This window comes from Arvicanthis niloticus, chromosome 14 (genome assembly GCF_011762505.2).
Source record: "Arvicanthis niloticus isolate mArvNil1 chromosome 14, mArvNil1.pat.X, whole genome shotgun sequence".
NCBI classification, from domain to species: domain Eukaryota; kingdom Metazoa; phylum Chordata; class Mammalia; order Rodentia; family Muridae; genus Arvicanthis; species Arvicanthis niloticus.
The window spans coordinates 41,721,443-41,739,269 of record NC_047671.1 but is presented as its reverse complement, the minus strand read 5'-3'; the positions used below and the strand labels follow the sequence as shown (position 1 = coordinate 41,739,269).

General features: G+C 41.0%; 1 protein-coding gene across 4 annotated transcripts in view; it reads right to left on the bottom strand.

Moving 5' to 3' along the window:
• Positions 1-11,752: 11,752 nt before the first annotated feature.
• Trim36 (tripartite motif containing 36) overlaps positions 11,753-17,827 on the bottom strand; it is a 45,998-nt gene continuing 39,923 nt past the window's right edge. For 2 of the 4 annotated variants that reach the window (XM_076912679.1, XM_034518678.2), the window contains exons 9-10: positions 15,377-15,674; positions 11,753-13,956 (exon numbers count right to left, since the gene is read on the bottom strand). In XM_076912679.1, coding sequence (XP_076768794.1) covers positions 13,602-13,956; positions 15,377-15,674 — 653 coding nt within the window. In that variant the 3' untranslated portion in view covers positions 11,753-13,601. The remainder of the gene's footprint in view (positions 13,957-15,376; positions 15,675-17,827) is intronic. The other 2 variants (XM_076912681.1, XM_076912680.1) reach the window with 2 other exon arrangements.

Sequence of the window (17,827 nt, the reverse complement as noted above, 5' to 3'; positions counted from 1 at the left end):
ATTTTATATCTGCTACTTATTGACTCTCAAGCCCAAATCCACTTTTATTGAACTCACAGGCAACTTCTGTTTTTCTTTTGATAACTGGAACAATGACACACTTAGTCATTAGGGTACATAGAATAGACTCAAGAAGAGAAAGAAGAAAGGGTTACTTCTTCTGGTGTTCACCTCTCTCAAGCCTCCTAACTACTCAGTTCCCACAGCTCTTGGCTTCCACCAGAAGTGGACAGCAGTGGGCAGCCTGCTGTCTCCAGGAGCTCCCTGTGGGTGGTGTTCTGCCCCGAAGGCAGAACAATTCACTCTGCACAGTTTCCTCTGTGTGGACTCTGCACTTTCTCCATCTCAGAGTAGGTTGAGCTGGACACTCTCCAGGAAGTTTGAATCTCCATAAAGAGACCTGCCCGATTGGGATGGTGGGTGGGTAGGTATTTCTTTGAAAGTTGCTCCTTCCTTGCTTGCTTTTCCTCTTTCTCAGCCACCCACCACTCCACCAGCCCCGGGCGGTGGTGGTTCTTTCAAATGCTGTTCCTTAAATTCTCTTTACCTCCTGGTAACCAGGTCCCTGCTACTTCCTGGTAATAGTTAACACTTTAACTTTTCCTTTCCAGCTGACTACTCTCTACTTCCTGGTTGGACCAATGAATGCTTCAGAGAAGCAATTTGAACGCACTTTCTCTCCCTCATCACAAAAACCTTAAAAAGCTTTTGACCTGGCATTAAGGACAGATGTGGTGAATTTGCTAAATTTAAAAGCCAAGATTGTGATCCATGAAAGACAATAGGCTTTACCTCCTAGTGGCAAAACCCGCACAATAAAATCAACAGCCATTTACTACATGAAAGAAACCTCTGTGGGCTTCTCTGAAAGATCTGCTTCTCAGAAGTTGCCACTCCTCCACCTCATAGGTAAAGTCACAGTCCCATGCTGTAATCAAAAAGGCTATTTGTAGCCATGATTTCATATAACATGATAGTTAATATCATCAGTTCTTTTTAGAACCCACAAGTCAGTCAGGACAAAAAAGCCGGGTCTTCGGTACCAATGTTAAAAACTCAATCTTAACTCAGTTGTGATTTTGGGGTGCTCCCAGCTAGGCCACTTTTCAGCACTAGGGGGCAATATCCTCATTCAGAACACTGACAGACATAAATTATTCTTATACTCTTCCCAATGAGAAGATTAACCAAGTAAAAGGAAGAAATTAAATATCATCCAGGGTTCACTCAGGAGCTGGAGAGGAATACTCTCCACTGGTTTTCATTTTTAGTTCTGAAGTCCCAATGTGAACGATTCCTCAAAGAAAGCCCAAACCTCCCACCAGTCTCTCTGTCAACTAGTCATCAGAAAACTCTCCACTTTTTTGTTCAAGAGTGGGTTTCAAGTTTTGGATGTAGCTTATGGATACAGTGAAGGCTGCCTTCTGTTCCCAGCACAGAAGGGGGAAATGGAAAGAAGAAAAGCAAAATTAATTTTATCCCAACATCGTAAATTTCTAAGTAAATGGTACTTCTGTACATGGCCAATCACAGGCTGGTTCTATAGTACGGAAGGAAAGTGTCCTAGTTTGCTTTCTGTTACTGTAATAGTATCCTTGGAACAAGAGCAGTTTAGGAGAGAAAATGGTTTTCTTGCAAGCCATGCAGATTACAGTAGATCATGAAGGGGGGAAGTAAGAACAGGAACTTAAGGCAGAACTGAAAGGAAGACCACGGAGGAAAGCTTCTTACTGTTTTGTTCTGGGACTGATGCTCAGCTACCTTTTAAAGTACAGCCCAGGCCCAGCAGTCTAGGGATGGTATCACCCACAATGGGCTGGGCACTCCCATATTAATTAACAATAAAATACCCCGCTGACATGCCAATCTGATGCAGGCAATTCTTTAGTTGAGACTTCCTCAAGTTAATAGCCAAGATTCCGTCATCACAAAGAAAGAGGGAGCCTGGCTAATTAAACTTCAATGGAGAACAAAATCCTGGTTTGCCAGTGTTAGGTGACACAGGATCTCATTTTATCCTGGTCTGGTCAGTCCAGGTCGGAGCATGTTGTGGTCTTAGCTGGAAAATCAAAGGAGTCCTCAGCTCACCCATCAGAATACTCTGGGACCACACCTGTTCTGCTAACCCTAAAACACTCATGCTTCACCAGGCAATGTATATAAACCAAAGACACCGTTTTGAAGATGGAGAAACTGCTCTTAGGAAGGTACTGCTTACATCCAGCAGTAATTACATCCAGGAATGAAGATTTCCCAACACACTGCTTTATCCAATGAATTTGTCATAAAGGCAGAAGAATAATATGAGAAGTGAGACTCCTCCTGCAGAGTGAACTGGGGCTCTATTTGCATCTAAGCTCCTTGGCTGATTGTCAGCATACAGCCTGTCTTCTGAGTGTCGGGTTCTATACCACGGCAGTAACATTTGTCACTTGCCAACACCATGGCTCTGCACTGCATTTACCACAGAGCAGCAGCAGCTCTGTACATTGATGTGAGTCTGTCTCTCTCAGTGTTGTCTATCTGTCCAGCCAGTCTCTGGTAGGACAGAGGTGCCTTTTACAGTTCACACAAATGCACCCAAGGTGAGCTCCAGTAGGAAAAACATCTACGGTGGTATATCTTATTTAGTCACTGCATTTGTCTGAGGTGACTCCTATGGGTCTCATTCCACCATTCTGTTCCCTGTGCTACACATCGTGTAAGTAGAAAAGGAAGCTGTACCCACCCAGAGATCCTGATACAGACCAGCTAAAAGCTCTGAGGTCAGCGCTTCAGTTTCCTTTCCTGTTGCTGTAGTAAACTACTCCTCCGTCAAAAGCAACTTAACAGAATGGGTTTGTCTGGCTCATAAACCTGGTTGCAGGTCATAGCCCATCATAGAGAGGAAGCTGTGAAGGCAGAGGGTCAAGAGAAACAGGCACATTACACCGAGTCAAGAGCAGAGAGCAATGGATTAGTGCAGTCTACTTACTATTCAGCTTACCTCTCATTTTATACAGTCTAGAAGCTCGCTCAGGGAAAGGTCCCACCCACAATTAAGGCTGATTTTTACACACCAGTAACAGAATCAAGACAATCCCTCCCAGACACTCTCAGAGGCTAATTTCAATCTAGGTGACCAGAGGCTAACCTCCTGGGTGTTGACAATTCCCACCACCCAGGGACCAGTATCACAGGGGAGAGTTGCCATGTGACTTTTCCAATGTCCCCACATGTGCCTTCCTCTCCAAAGTAAATGTATAAAAGGAGACAAACAGCTAGAAATCTACATCAGCTATTGCATTGTGTGAAATAACAGCCACATAAAAGCACGTAAATATATGCTGGGAAGGATAAAATGAAGACTCTTACAGTCCCCACCCAGATTAATTACCCTTACCCCAGAAGTCTGGACACCTCACCTGCAGGGTCTGCACAGCTACAAGTTCCCCACTCTTCCTAAAGGTAACCTTGACCTAAATTTTATGCTAATGCTGTTTAAAAATATTTGTATTCCCACACATAGGTGCAGTTCATTGCTCTCTATACATAAGTATTTCTTGGCTTCCTTCTTTATTCTATGCCTGATGGACTCTGTTATTTCTCAGTTGGGACCATGAACATTCTCATACAAGGATTCAGAGGTATGAGAGCATGAGATTTTCTGGAATAGACACATATGGGGAGAATTACTGGGTCATTGGGTATGCTAATTTTCAAATTACTAAATTACAGACTATTTTCCCAAAACGGTTATAGTAATACACACTGCTGAAGTGGAGTTGCTTCTTCTGATTGGAACAGACATTTTGTTTAACTTGTACAAAAGTTGTAAAAATGAGATGCCCTGTGGGATAAGAAATAGGTAATCAAAGTTTCATTATCAAATGTGAGTTTCCACTGATCTGTGTCCTTGCAAATCCTAGCAATGTCAGACCTCATTGTTATATCTTATCTATCTATCTATCTATCTATCTATCTATCTATCTACCTATCTACCTATCTCTGAACTTGTGTTGGTCTTTGAGATTTTCTTCTGTGATGTTGCAATGTACCTATTCATGTATATGATGTACATGATGTATTTTATGATGTACCTATTCCTTATTCCACAGGGCATCTTAAGTTTACAACGTTGATACAAGCTAAACAAATGTCCGCACCAGTCAGAAGAAGCAAGGCCACCTCAGTGGTGATACAGCCCTTGACCGATGTGTTTGATATATAATTCTGTGGCGTAATTATTGTTGTACACTTGGATCTCTTTATCGAGTTGGATAACATAAGATGAAGCCTTTCAGGCTTGATGATATCATGTTGAGAGACTGTTCACCAAAATTTATTCAGAAACAAAATGGTCCCAGATATTTCCAAGTAATAAATCCTTGTGTTTTTATATCCCCATTTAGTAACTGAGTAGTCTGTGGATCCTGGCCACTCTTGCTTGTAGCCCTCTACACTGACAGAGTAAGTCCAGAGACTTTTTACCATTCTACCCATGACAAAGATAGAGTTCTAGGGCAGCTTGTCCCTGTATTTATGGGTTTAGAGATGTTTGAAACTTCCTAGATAATATGGCCTGCAATCAGAAAGCTGAGGATTCCAAGAAGATTGATGCACATAAATTCTAGGTATTCCTTAACTCTAGTTTACTGACTGCAACTACATTCACACAGGTGAAATAATGTGGGTTTTTAATTTAAAAAAAAAAAAAAAAAAAACTCATTTTAAATCTCTTAAAACCTTTTAGGAAGGCAGATTGCTAGACGTTTTAATAAAAGTCACCATTTTAAAAGCCTGTGATTGACACTGATAACTGCTGGTTTAGTCTTGTACTCATCCATGTGCTAGCAAGGTTCAAAGACTCTTGAGTACTGATATGAGAAGTGGTTCTTTGGAGCTCTTTCAAGAATGTGGCGAAGTGTGTGGGACTTCCTGTGTTGATTTGTGTTCCCCAAATCATGTCAGCCTAAACTCCAGAAAAGGTGACAAATTTGGGAAACCAAGAAAAAAAAGTTCAACTGGAGTAGGCTCTAATCACTGACTGTGGGTAGGGTGGCTGGAAAGGGAGTTAGGTGCGGTGAGAAAGTCCATGAGTTTCACAGGCTTAATTTTCATGGCGGACAGCAGCTGGATCTGGATGCACACCCACCACCACCACCACCACCCCCAAACTCAGGGCAGACCTGAGTTAAATAGGGAGGAAGAAAGGGGGGAGGGTCTGGGAAAGAATGCTTAATTGGCTATGCCCTCTGGCCTTCAGGTATCTCATTAGTATGTAAATGTCTTGAGGTTGAGGCCTATAGTCACACCCTCTACCTGTGCTCTTTGAGAGGGGCTGCATTGTCCTACATGACTGATGTAGGTTAATGGAGTTTCACGTGTTAGGAGCCTGGATTCTGGGAGCGTGGAGGAATAAATGCCCATCCCTTGCAGGGTCTCCGGGCTACTTCCAGCCAGCACTTCTACCAAAAACCAAGACCCCTTTCAGGGCCCTAGAACTGACAGCTGTCCATACAGAAGGGGCACTTTGAGCACGGGATCACACAGGGAACAAAATGTAGACACCTGAAGAAAATGGCCACCCACGCTGCCACAACTCCGGAACACCTGGGGCTGCCAGAGGGTAGAGGGTGCAAGTAATGGTTCTCCCCTACCGATCTCAGAGCAAGAGGACCTGATGCTGCTCTGATGTCAAGGGATTTCTGTTGTTCTAAGTCATCTAGTTTGTTACTTTATCACAGCAGCCCTGGGGAGGTAAGATGGGGATCTGAAGGATGAGAAAGGAAGCTGCTGCTGCCAGAGCTGGGAGGAGATGGGTATGAATGCATCTCTACAGTCTGCTTCCTTGGACACAGTGATGAAAATTCTGGAGCCAAGCAGCAAAACATGGCAAAAGTTGGAGAGAGGTCCACTCTAGCTGCACGAGCCGTATGCACCAAAATGCTGGTGCAATCTAGAAGGATTTTTACCAGGAACCATTGAAAGAGAAGTGGTTGAGGAAAGTAGAGGAAGCAGACAAGCAAACCAGACCCTAACTAGAGATCAGACATTTCTGTGACCAGTTCAAGACACAGAGTTACTATAATTTGCTTACAAATGTTGTGTCACAAGCCAATCTGGCCTGGTGTTGGCTGAACACCTATGTATCTTAGCTATAACGGCAGGCAAGCTACTAAGAAAATGTACCTCAAAAGGCAGCTCTGGGGTCATTGTTACTAAAAGCAAGACAATAATCAAGGAGTGGCCCTTTCTCATCCAATCTAAGAAAATGGTGTAGCTCTAAAATAAAACTGTTAAGAGTCAAGGGTTATAGTTCCACATGCACAAGGTGAGTTCAGTTTCCTATACCAAAGCAAATACACTTGATCTTAGCCAAAAGGCCAAGCAGCGATATACCAAAGCAAATAAACCAAATTAAACAACCTGTTAAATTACCAGGAAAAAAATACTTTTTTTTTTACCTCAAGCATATTCTGCATTAATAGGACTTTTAACCACCAGAAAAACAAAACAAAACAAAAAGTACTTCCTCAGTCTAGCAAGATCAAAGGGAGATGGTCAGGTTACAAGGGTCCAGGGATAAATTCTATCTGATGAGAGAAATACAAACTCCAGGGTTTCTAAAGAAACGTCTAGTCTGAGAGCATGACTCAGTTAGCAAACTGTTTGCCTTTTGAGAAGCCCCGGCTTTATGCCCAGCACTGCAGAACTGTGTGTGGTGGCCCGTACCATTTGGGAGCTGGAGGCAAGAGGATCAGGAGCTGAAAGTCTTCTTGGACTACACATCAAGACTCAGATCAGATTGGAACACTGGAGACCTTGTCCCAAGCTGGGGCATGAAGCATTGGTAACTTTCTGAAATCTATTTCCAGCTTTTGAAGGTGGGAAGAGTCAAGATTTATTATGAACTCATATGCCTCTCAGCTGTTACTTCATATAATCCACAAGAACTCTGCAAGTTGATAGGAATTTTTTTTCCTCCATTTTACAGATGGAAAAGGGTGTTCGTGAGAAGATTCACAGCTTCCAGGAGGTTTACTCCTTAGTGAAGAGCAAAGTTATATAGTTTGAGCACAAATGTATCCAGACAGTTCTTTCCACATACAGGGATCTGTAGACAGTGGACCTAAAAGCATGCTGATGAGAACCCAGCTGGCACTGAGCCAATAATGCAAATGCCATTGACATGAGAACTCACCATAAAAGCCATGACTTTTCATGTCTTACCACACTTTCAGAAAGGAGATGGCAGACTGTTGACTGTGCAATTTGATAAGCCATTGAGGATAGAGAAAGGAACCTCTATCAAAATTATCTCTTCAACCATGAGTCCTACCTTTTAAGATTTTTAATAGCTCTTCTTTCTAAATGAATTGCCTGGTTGAGAAGAGCAAAGATCAAGAGTCTGGGACCCAGATGTTTCATTTTAAGTTGCTCTTAAGACCTCCAAAAGCAGGTGGCTTTGTAAATATGTGTGGGATTCAGGAAGGTCAGAGCAGCAGGTAGTAAACTAGAATCACTGGCATATAAGAGCTTACTTGAAGTCATGGGCAAAGAGGGCCTGCAAAGTTAGGGTGATATGAAAGGGAAGGTCTGCATAATGTTGACAGTGTTAGTCAATCAATACTCAAAATCCTCAAAAAAAACTCCCAAAGCAGACCAAGATGGTCTAAGATGACTCAGATGTCTCTCCTACAAAATCATCTGAGAAAAAATATAATCATCTACACTCTCCAGTCTTTCTCATCTGTTAAAAAGAGACTTGATCATTAAATAAAGTTTCTTTTACTAATGGCCCAACTCTTGGTAAAGGACTGGTAGACTAGCTTCACTTCGGGGGGGGGGGGGGAATGTGAGAATACTCACCTTGCTCTGTTACAACCTCCCACCTCTTCTGCTCATGTTAATTAGATCCCTCAGCCTAAACTTAGTCAACAATCAACCAAATGCCAAAGTTTGCCTGGTGTCTTTATTTACAGGGAACCCAGATAGGAAAGACATATAAATGTCATTGGGAAAACACACACATACAGGGGGAGGGGAGGGGGAGAAAAACATAAAAACATGAGAAAAAAAATTGAGAGATTACTGTTGCAAAAGTGGCCCAAAGAATAACTAAATTTCAACCTCTTGAGTTTTCATAATCTCACAATACCAAAAATCACTAACTAGATCCAGATAGGTGTATTCCATTCCTAATGTAGACTATGAGATAAGTAATTGACTTGAACCTGACCATTTATCTCCATCAACCAAACTCTTTGTGTTCAAGGTAATGTTTTGTTTTTGTTTTGACAACAGAGTTTCTCTGTGTAGCCCTGGCTGTCCTGGAACTCCTTCTGCAAACAAGGCTGGCCACAAACTCAGAGATCTCCCTGCCTCTGCCTCTGCCTCTGCCTCCGGAATGCTGGGTTTAAAGGCATGGGCCACCACACCTGCTTCTGCTCAAGGTAAATTTTAAAATCAGTTTACATCACCCCAAATAAGACTATATAGAGGGAAGATGGAGATGTGAAAGAAAAGAAAGTTTGGGAAGGGGAAGAGGAGACTTGTGCAGGAGTGGGAGCTACCAAAGCAGAGCTCACCTGTAAGGGTTGGGCTGCTATGGCTCCAGACTCAAATGCTCTATACTGGCCCCCAAGATCTGGCCACTTGGAGCTCCTGCTCCTCATCCCTGAAGTCATTCGAGAAAAAATAATTTTAATAATCTACCCTCTCTAGTCTTTCTCATATGTTTAAGAGAGACTTGGTCATTAAATAAAGCACCCATGAGGAGCACCTCAATGTATCAGCTTTTGTTATTTGAACCTTGCTTCCCAAGTTACCAGTGATTGGTTAATAGGGTACAGCCTGGACTGGGCAGGAGCGAGGGAGTGGAGTGGAGTTCCCAGGCTTGGGGTCTCAGGCAGGAACATAAGGAGGAAAGAGGAGAAAGCGGTGTGGGGTAGGTAGGTGGATCATGAGTGCTGGTGTAGGAGGGGCCCAGATGGAACATGGCAAGTGATGTCCCAGGGTTAGTGATGGGGAAGTAGACAAAACAGCATAGAGGGTTGATAGCTGCCCAGCTGTAATGCTTTAAAGCCTTATTGTAAGTCTAAAGGTTTTTGCCTTTTATTTGGGAACTAAATAATGTAATAATATTTACCACAACAGTCCCCAACCCCCACTTGCCCTCCTTACCAGGCCAGTGAGAAGGTTAGAGCCACTACCAAATCCTGCAGCCTGTGACTTTGACTGGACACCTACTTCAGCAGCTTTTAATTTCAACCAAGTGAGCTGGCCGGATGGGCATTTTTCCTGATCTAATTCTTACCTGTGTGGTAGCAGTAATGAGAGGATGTTGGGAATTTCTGCATCTTGTGAAAGGTAGAAACTCAACCAAGGCAGCATTCCCTGCCTTGAAATCTTCATTTTTATTGTTGTTGAAGGCAGGGAGAGAAAGTCAATATATCCTATCCTGGAGACCTTTCCAGTTCCATAAAGGGCCTTTGAAAGCATAAAATAACTTTAGCTCACAAGCTGCGTAGCAACCATGTACTAGTTAGACCAACTTTGAAGGACATGATTCTGGTTATTGTAGTCCTTGATTGAATCAAAAACTAGCGATGTAAAAAAAAAATCACTGGAATTACAGAAATGAAAGATTACTAAGACTGCACACATTTGAAAATTCTCAGCTAGAGATGTTGCTCAGTGGTAGTGTGCTTGTCTTGCTTGTGTTAAGTTCATGGCTTTAATGCCCAGCACCATGGTAGAGGTGGGGGACCCTTAAGTAGTTTATAATTTAGGGTAAAGGAAGAATATACTTGAATAAGCCAACAATAAAGTCAGATCTGGGGACACTACCACAAATGTACAAACATCTCCAGTAATGACAACACGCTACCAGGATTAATTCTGCATACTGGAGACAATGGAATTCCTTGCTGGGATCTAACTATTCCATCCATTTGAGAGCTGTTCATCGAGATGGAACACACTGAGTAGCTGTGTTTCGGAGAAGAGAGTGACTCCTCTGTGGAGGTACAGAAGGGAGGCTGACAGCATGTATTAGGCTTCAGAGAAAATGTTTTAGGCTTCAGTGAAAACTTAGGAAATGCAATTGAAAGGAGGGTTTTCTTGAAGCTGACCTTGTGGTATTTACAAAGAAGGCCAAAATCATTTCTCCAAGTAGTTCTGAACTGACTTGGGCTTGAGCAAAGATTTGATTCCCCCAATGTATCTAGTACAGGAGAGAGTTAGGACTTTGCAAGTTCAGTGCAGGGATCACAGGGCACCTTGCTGTTTAAAACAAGGGCTCAGCTCAGATCTTCCACTACAGGAGTTTGCTTGGCTTTGTCTCTTCTCCATGAACTAGAGTTGGTTATTTGCAAAACATATCCACAATTGGCTAAAAGATTTGTTGGGTGGAGTTAATCATTTCAAACACTTATTTGCTTAGTACCCATTCCAGGCTTTATGCTATCTGCTTTAATGTAGATCCTATCTTAATTCTGGTAGCAATTTAAGAGAAGTGTATCAGTTGTCCATTTCAAAGGACAGAATATTAAGAGATCAAAATCAGCTTTCAACAAGCTCCCCAGGTGACCTGTGTTCACTGGGAGGCAGGTGTCATGAGCCACCAGCCAAACTGGTTATGATCTAAGTTTACTACCTAAGTTCTTTCCTTTCGTGCCACATGAGCTTCTTGTCAGTGTTATGTAATAACAAAGAAAATAGACCAGAGCCCTACTATTCTGCTTTCCCAGAAAACAGGTCAGAGAAAAGTTGTTAGAACCAACATCTTTAATAAAATGTCAGCCCTCTAAAAAAAAATAAAAAGAAAAAAGAAAACAGATCAGGTTTTTTAAATTAACAAACTGAACCTCAGATTAATACAACCCTCCAATGAGGAGTGGACGAGTAAGTCATTATGGAAAATCTCAGTTCTGGTGTCTGAAAACCAGCTAAAGATTGAGTCAAAAGACAGACAGATCCAGGGTTGTACAAGGTGTGGTTTATTAAAATCTTATGGACTTTAGGTATGTCTTAAGTGGAAGCAAGTGGGTCTCTACACTCCAAGGTAGGAGGAAGGAATTTATGGGAAATAAGACAAAGATGAGTGGAATCCAACTATAATGTACTTGGCCTTTCTTTAAAAAGTTAAACAACAGTTAAGAAACCATCTAGAGTTGCCTAGATAGCTCAGAGCCAAGATGCTTGCTGCCAATTTGGAAATCTGAGTTTAAAATCCAGATTTTATACTGTGAAAGAAGAGAACTGACTCTCCATAGCTTGTCCTCTGACTTACACACACACACACACACACACACACACACACACTCACATACACACACACACAAGCACACACACACACCTAGTAAAATGCAATCTGCTGTGAACCGGAAATGACAATATAAGCAGACAATTGAAATATATTAGCTTCATCATACTAGAATTAAATAAATGTTGAAAATAACTCTGCATTAAACTAACATATGAAGTCAAGAGTGAGTACTGCTCTTGCAGGAGTCTCTAGATCCTTCCCACTCCTGCTGGGTAGCTCACAACCACCTCTGACTCCAGGGCATCCGATACTTCTGGCCTCTATGGGTGCTCACATTCGTGTGTACATGTACAGTCACATACACGTAATTAAAAATAAATCTTTTTTAATTAAAAAAATTAACATATGCCACAAAGCATCTTATAGTACGTGTTCTGTTTTAGTTTCCTACAAAGCAGGGTAAAAATCCCTGGAGTGCAGATTTGAATAACTACACTTGGCTTCCCTTTATTTACTTATTTATTTATTTATTATTAAAAAATGAAATTCCACCAAGCAATTTCTATACAGTGATACAGTGTTTGAACAGCTTCCTTCTCTGACTCCTGTTAAAGCTTTATATTTTAAAATGTCTACAGGACATGTGCTTACATGAGTATTGGGTGTCACACTAACCACACACGTGGTGACTTAGCAGCTTTATTGCACAATGACCCAGGTAACACTGCACATTCTCTGTTTCCTATGTCATAAAGTGCTAGATATAAATGGGAGAGGAAGGACAATCACTCAACACAAATCCTCCAGACCTTTCTACACGAGCGTAGGGGTGTGTGTCAGTCAGTACTGGGTCAGACACAGTGTGACTGGCCTAACAGGCTTCCATTGAAAAATAATCAAACAACATAAGCAGCTTTGGTTACTCTACTAAAATATTAAGATTCCATACGAGATCAGTGCTGAAAACATGTAAGTCTTAGTGTCTGGACATTTTAACTCTTAAAAAGGCAATTCAAATAATCAGAAGGTAATCTTGCAGAAATTAACATCCAGTGTAGAAAAGGTGTCAAAACTGACTAGACATCCTTGGGATTTTCACTATTACTTCTAAGGAATTTTGTATTTTACTGACTCACACTACAAATGCTTATGACCACACAATGAGCCCACAAACAATGCCATCCAACTGGACAGTAGTAACATGTAACATGTCTGGTATTTCAATGCTGCTGAAAGTGGACACTGAACTTCTCAAATTTGTAAACAAAAGCCAGAAAACCCTGATGTATAACACATGTACCAAAATCATAAAATTCACAAGACACAAAAAGGCAGGTGTTCACTATCAGTCCGTCTTCCCTAGTAGTTCTGAAAAATAATTCTTTGCTATAAATTCGAGTATTTATTCTAAAGTAAGAAAATTTGAAGATAAAATTTCCTGGAAAAATTATATTGTAGTGAAAAGTTGCACGGGTTCAAGAACCCTGTGTTTCCTAAATGAAACAATGCAGGCTACATGCCAGACAATGGGCATTACAGTAAAGACACTCTTAGAGATATCCTTACTGATACAGTCTGTGGTCTACAGGAAAAAAAAAAAAGCAATATTTATTTGCCAGGCAATATATGCTCAGTAGTTACACACTTTAAAATACATAATTTTCTACTTAAATATACTACCATTTTATGGCCTTCATCATTTTACCTATCTATAAATTTATTTTCCTATTAACATCAAATGCAAGACACATGGCTTAGTACTAATTTCTATCAATAAGCATTTAAAAAATATCTTCTCTTTGGACATGAACATGATACAAAAAGAAAAGGAAGGGAAAGAAAAACAAACACAAAGAATTACAATAAATACTTTGTATCCCACCCCAGCCCCCAAACAAAGGGACATGAATAATACCACCATCAGCTGACTTACATCAATTAGAGTCCCTGTGCCCAAAGAGAAGGACTTCCATTGTAAAGTTATCTATCCCGGACAAGGTAAGACAGAAAGTCTCTACTCCCACAATTTGTAAAAGATAGGACAATGACATGGAAGAAACAAGGTTGTAAAGTCATTATGCATTTTAAGAATCACACACTAGCTGGGTATGGTGGTGCCCACCTATAATCCCAGCCTTTGGGCGAGGCTATAACAGAACAGAGTTTGAGGCCAGCCTGGACTACACAGCAAGACCCTGTGTGTCAAAGCAGGCCAAGACAAAACAAAGAATCACACGGTACAAATGGGTGTGGTGACAGAGACGTAAATGATATGTAATTAGTTACATAGACTAACACCAAGGCATGGCTTTGTTCACAGTTCTTATCCTCATCACGTGGAGTGTCCAAGCTACACGTCCTCTTCATATTCCAGATACTTCGCTGTGATGGTTTCCTCAAGCTGAATTCCTCCACTGCCCATTAAGGCAAATGCTGGAAACATTGTATGCGAACAGTCCACCTGGCGCTCATACAGGCATTTCATATGGTCCATATCATAGAAGCTCACTTTGCCTTTATCACAGTCAAGGAAAATCCCTATACTTGTTGGCATGGGGAGAACTCTGTTTTCGGGTTCATTAGAAGAAGTAGGTGACTTGGGTATAAAAAATTTCTTCATGCCTATAGTAACTAATGTAAATGGTTGTGAAGAATCAAAACAGGCATCCTCACTTCCGCTGTCATGCCCGCTGTCTTGTTCATATCTACAACACAAAAATAAGCACAGTAACTCATCTCCAGCTGCAGTCTTTGTAGGGTCTTCAACACACTCAAAAAATAATGCACACTGCTCAAAAGTTACCACACGCAAAAATGTTCTTTGAACACACCTAAAGCACAGACTATAAATTGCCATTTAGAGTTGTCCTATGTGGTCAGTGTCAAATTCCACATAGTAGTAGCATCCATTTTTATCCAAATCTAGATACAAATAGGAAGTTAAAAATGTATTTCCATTGGGAAAAAAATCAGAGGAGAGGATGTCAAGGGGCTTAATTTGAGATTAAATACATATGGTACACAATGACATGTTATAAAATACAAAGAACTTCATTCTTAATCTGTGAAAATAACAGGCTAAAGTAAATAACCAGGCACTTGAAAGAACAAGAGATAAGAGCATGGTTCATTCTCCTCTGGAAAACCCTATTTCCTGGTTGTGATTTCCACATCAACTAAGAATGGTGAAACTGTTTTTCCTTTTGTGACACATGAAAAGTCACAGAAAATTCTGATACACAAGCCTTCCATTCTTCCCTGTGTATGGCTTGTCTTTTTATATATCTTGAATCATAGTGCATCAATAACTTTAATCTGTTTTTTCTGTTTTTGGCTTCTCCTACTTCTCGTGCTGACAACCCACACATGTCAACACACATGTTTTACCAAGGGCACAGCATTGTTTTGCCATTGGTAAACATTTGCCATGTACAATATTTCTACTTGAGCACGCCATTGTGTTTAATTAGCCCCTTACCTAGGATAGCTCATTATTATGTCATTATCTGTACAAAATGTTTGTCCTATCATTCATGTGTCATCATAACATGTTAAACATTCATGTTTAACCACTCAGACTGAATGGCTAAAAAAAAAAAAAAAAAAAAAAAAAAAAAAAAACTTTTTTTCTAAGCCAGTTCATTTTATGCCCATTTAAGGGAAACTACACAATCTCCATTATTCAATAGCTTAAGAAATTTACCTGCTGAAGACACATGTGCAACACAAAAGGACTGATGGAAAAGTTTTAAGAAGCTGAGTAAATAAACTAGGTAACAAGTGTGAACCCGGCAGTTAGAGCCGTTTCACTGGATAGGTGTTTTAACATACACTTTAGGAACTGTGGGAAACTCAAAATGTAAGCCGTGAAGCCCTGTCACAAGCAAGAGGAATTCAAAACAGACTAGCTTCCTCATGGCAGCAAAAAGTAAACGTTAGTTATTCTGTGAGTGAATACAAGACACCCTGACCCCTTCCCTAAGGCAGCCGAGTGACAGCCAATCACCCGGCGCGTATTCCAAATGTAATGAACGAGTCCCGATCTGTGTTCAGGGTGATCTTGGGCAATGCTGATATTTACTTTTAAAGTAGTGGTAAAGTTCTCCGTCGAGGAAAAAAACATACCTTGGACTAGCTGCGTCCCGTGGAGAGCGCAGCCACTCTTGCAGTTTGTCACTGGAAGCAACTCCCACTTTCACCAGGTATGAATACGGTTCCACGCGGCAGGCCCAGAAGTGTTTACCTTTCGTGATTCCGACATCGCCGATGATGTAGTCTAAGCTCGTGTAATGGCCCACTTGGATGCGCTCCGCAGCGAGAAGGACATTAAAGCCAGCTCTGCTCTCCACCCGGTCTCTCTTCAGGTTCAGCAAGAGATGTTCAGTATTGTAGCCACACTTTTCATCAAACAGGAAACTGAAAACTGAACAGAAGTCGAAATTATTCTTACAGCAATCTGAGCGCCATCTACCAGGATTTCCATAGTTTAAAGCTGCATATGATAGTTTAGATGCAGGGATGCTGTCACACCATGCCAGACAACTACGACAATCAAAAGGTACAATTCCGATGCAGCAGTAAGTTCTCGAATATTCTCTATACCTGAAGATCGTCAGAAATAACCAAAGCAGTAGAAAATGTCTTATATATCTGTGAATGTTTATGAGTATATACCTTGGAATCGCAGTCATTTCCTATATATATAGAATGTACTTGGCCAACCATTTACTTTTAAAAATATTTATTTTATTATTTTTAATTATTGGGGGGTGGGTATATGCACATGAGTGCAGGTGCCCATGAGGTCAGGAACTTTGGATCCCCAGGAGCTGAAATTAAGAGGTAGTATATATTTATAAATATTCTGAATTTTCTTAATTTGAAAATTTGTAAGATATTTCCCTTATCAATCAACACAACAGATAGGAGAAAGATGATACTCTCTGAATACGTCATGGGTTTTCAGTTTGGAGAGGTTTGCATTTAACAAAAGATTCATCTAAACTCTAAATTTCCTCACATGTAGAATGAAGCTAACTAACTGTTTCTAACACAACATTTGTAGCTATCCAATGAACACACAACAAAGCTATCCATCAATGGCGAAATTGATAAGGAAAATGTGGGAGATGTACAGGAGAGGGGTTGCTAAACCTTAAAAGTGGGAAGCCTGACACAGTACAACACAGACAACACAAAATAAGCCAGATGCAAAATGACAGATACTGCAAATTCCATTCTCCTGAGGTACCCAGATAGTCCAGTCCTCAGAATGAAAGAGAGACTACCAGTGTCTACAGGGAGAGGGCTGAAGAGTTGTTTACGGGATACAGATTTTTCAGGTGAGGTTGACAGTATTTTCTGAAGATGTGAATGGTGCTACTGAACATCCGCTGTACAATAAAGAATGTACTTTCTATCACCAAACTGTATGCGTACAATGCTATGTCTATCTTGATTACATGACATGTAAAAAAAATAGCTTCCAGCAAGCTAAACCAGTCCCCGTATACAGGCAGATCCTTCGCTTTGGTGATGGCTGGTGTCCTGCATAGTTACTCTTGATTCGTTTCCATCTCCGGCATCTCCTATTTTGTACAGTAAATCTAAATGGCCCCACTACTTAAACGGCTTCTCTCAGAGAGGAAAATAAAACTCTTAGCATGCCTTCTCCTCCTCCCTATACAGCTGCTGTTAAAAACAGCAGCCTTGTTTAGAATTATCTTTCTACTTTCAGAGACCAGAAACTTAAAAATAGCATATAGCATTAAATGTCTACTGGATACTTGAAAATTCACCCTCTCTGTTGGTTTTAGTAAAATTCAAGGGAAATACTTACAGCCAGCCCTATATATCTGAGGTGGTTTAATAGGTTAGCCTCCCATAGACTCATGTGTTTAAATACTTGGCCCATAGGGAGTGGCACTATTAGGAGGTGTGGCCTTATTGGAGTAGGTGTGCCTTGTTGAAGGATGTGTGTCACTGTGGAGGTGGGCTTTGAGGTGTTATTTATGTTCAAGCTACACCCTATGTGGTACACAGTCTATCATGTAGAACTCTCAACTCCATCTCCAGCACTGTGTCTACCTGGATGCTGCCATGCTTCCCACCATGATGATAATCTCTGAAACAGTAAGCCAGTCCCAACCAATTAAATGTTGTCCTTTATAAGAGTTGGTAATGGTCATGGTATCTCTTCACAGCAATGATTAAGACAATAGCTATAAAAAAATTTTAAGCCACAATATTCCTGAAAAAGCATACACATACACACACACACACACACACACACACACACACACACACACACACACACACACACACACACCATTTTTATATTTGGACAAAAAGGGAAAGGAAAGACAGAATTTAGAAAATATGGGTACATACGACACTAAAACAGGGGTAGGGTCCATGGCCTAAAAAAAAATCAACTGAGTTTGTCTGAGGCAGTGATGGGCAAGGAAAAATGCTCCCCACTACCATGAGTCAGAACAGTTTTAGTTCTAGCTTCCCCCTATCTATGAAGACACTGCAGTAGCCCCCAACTAACCTGTATGTCCTTACTATCCAGTA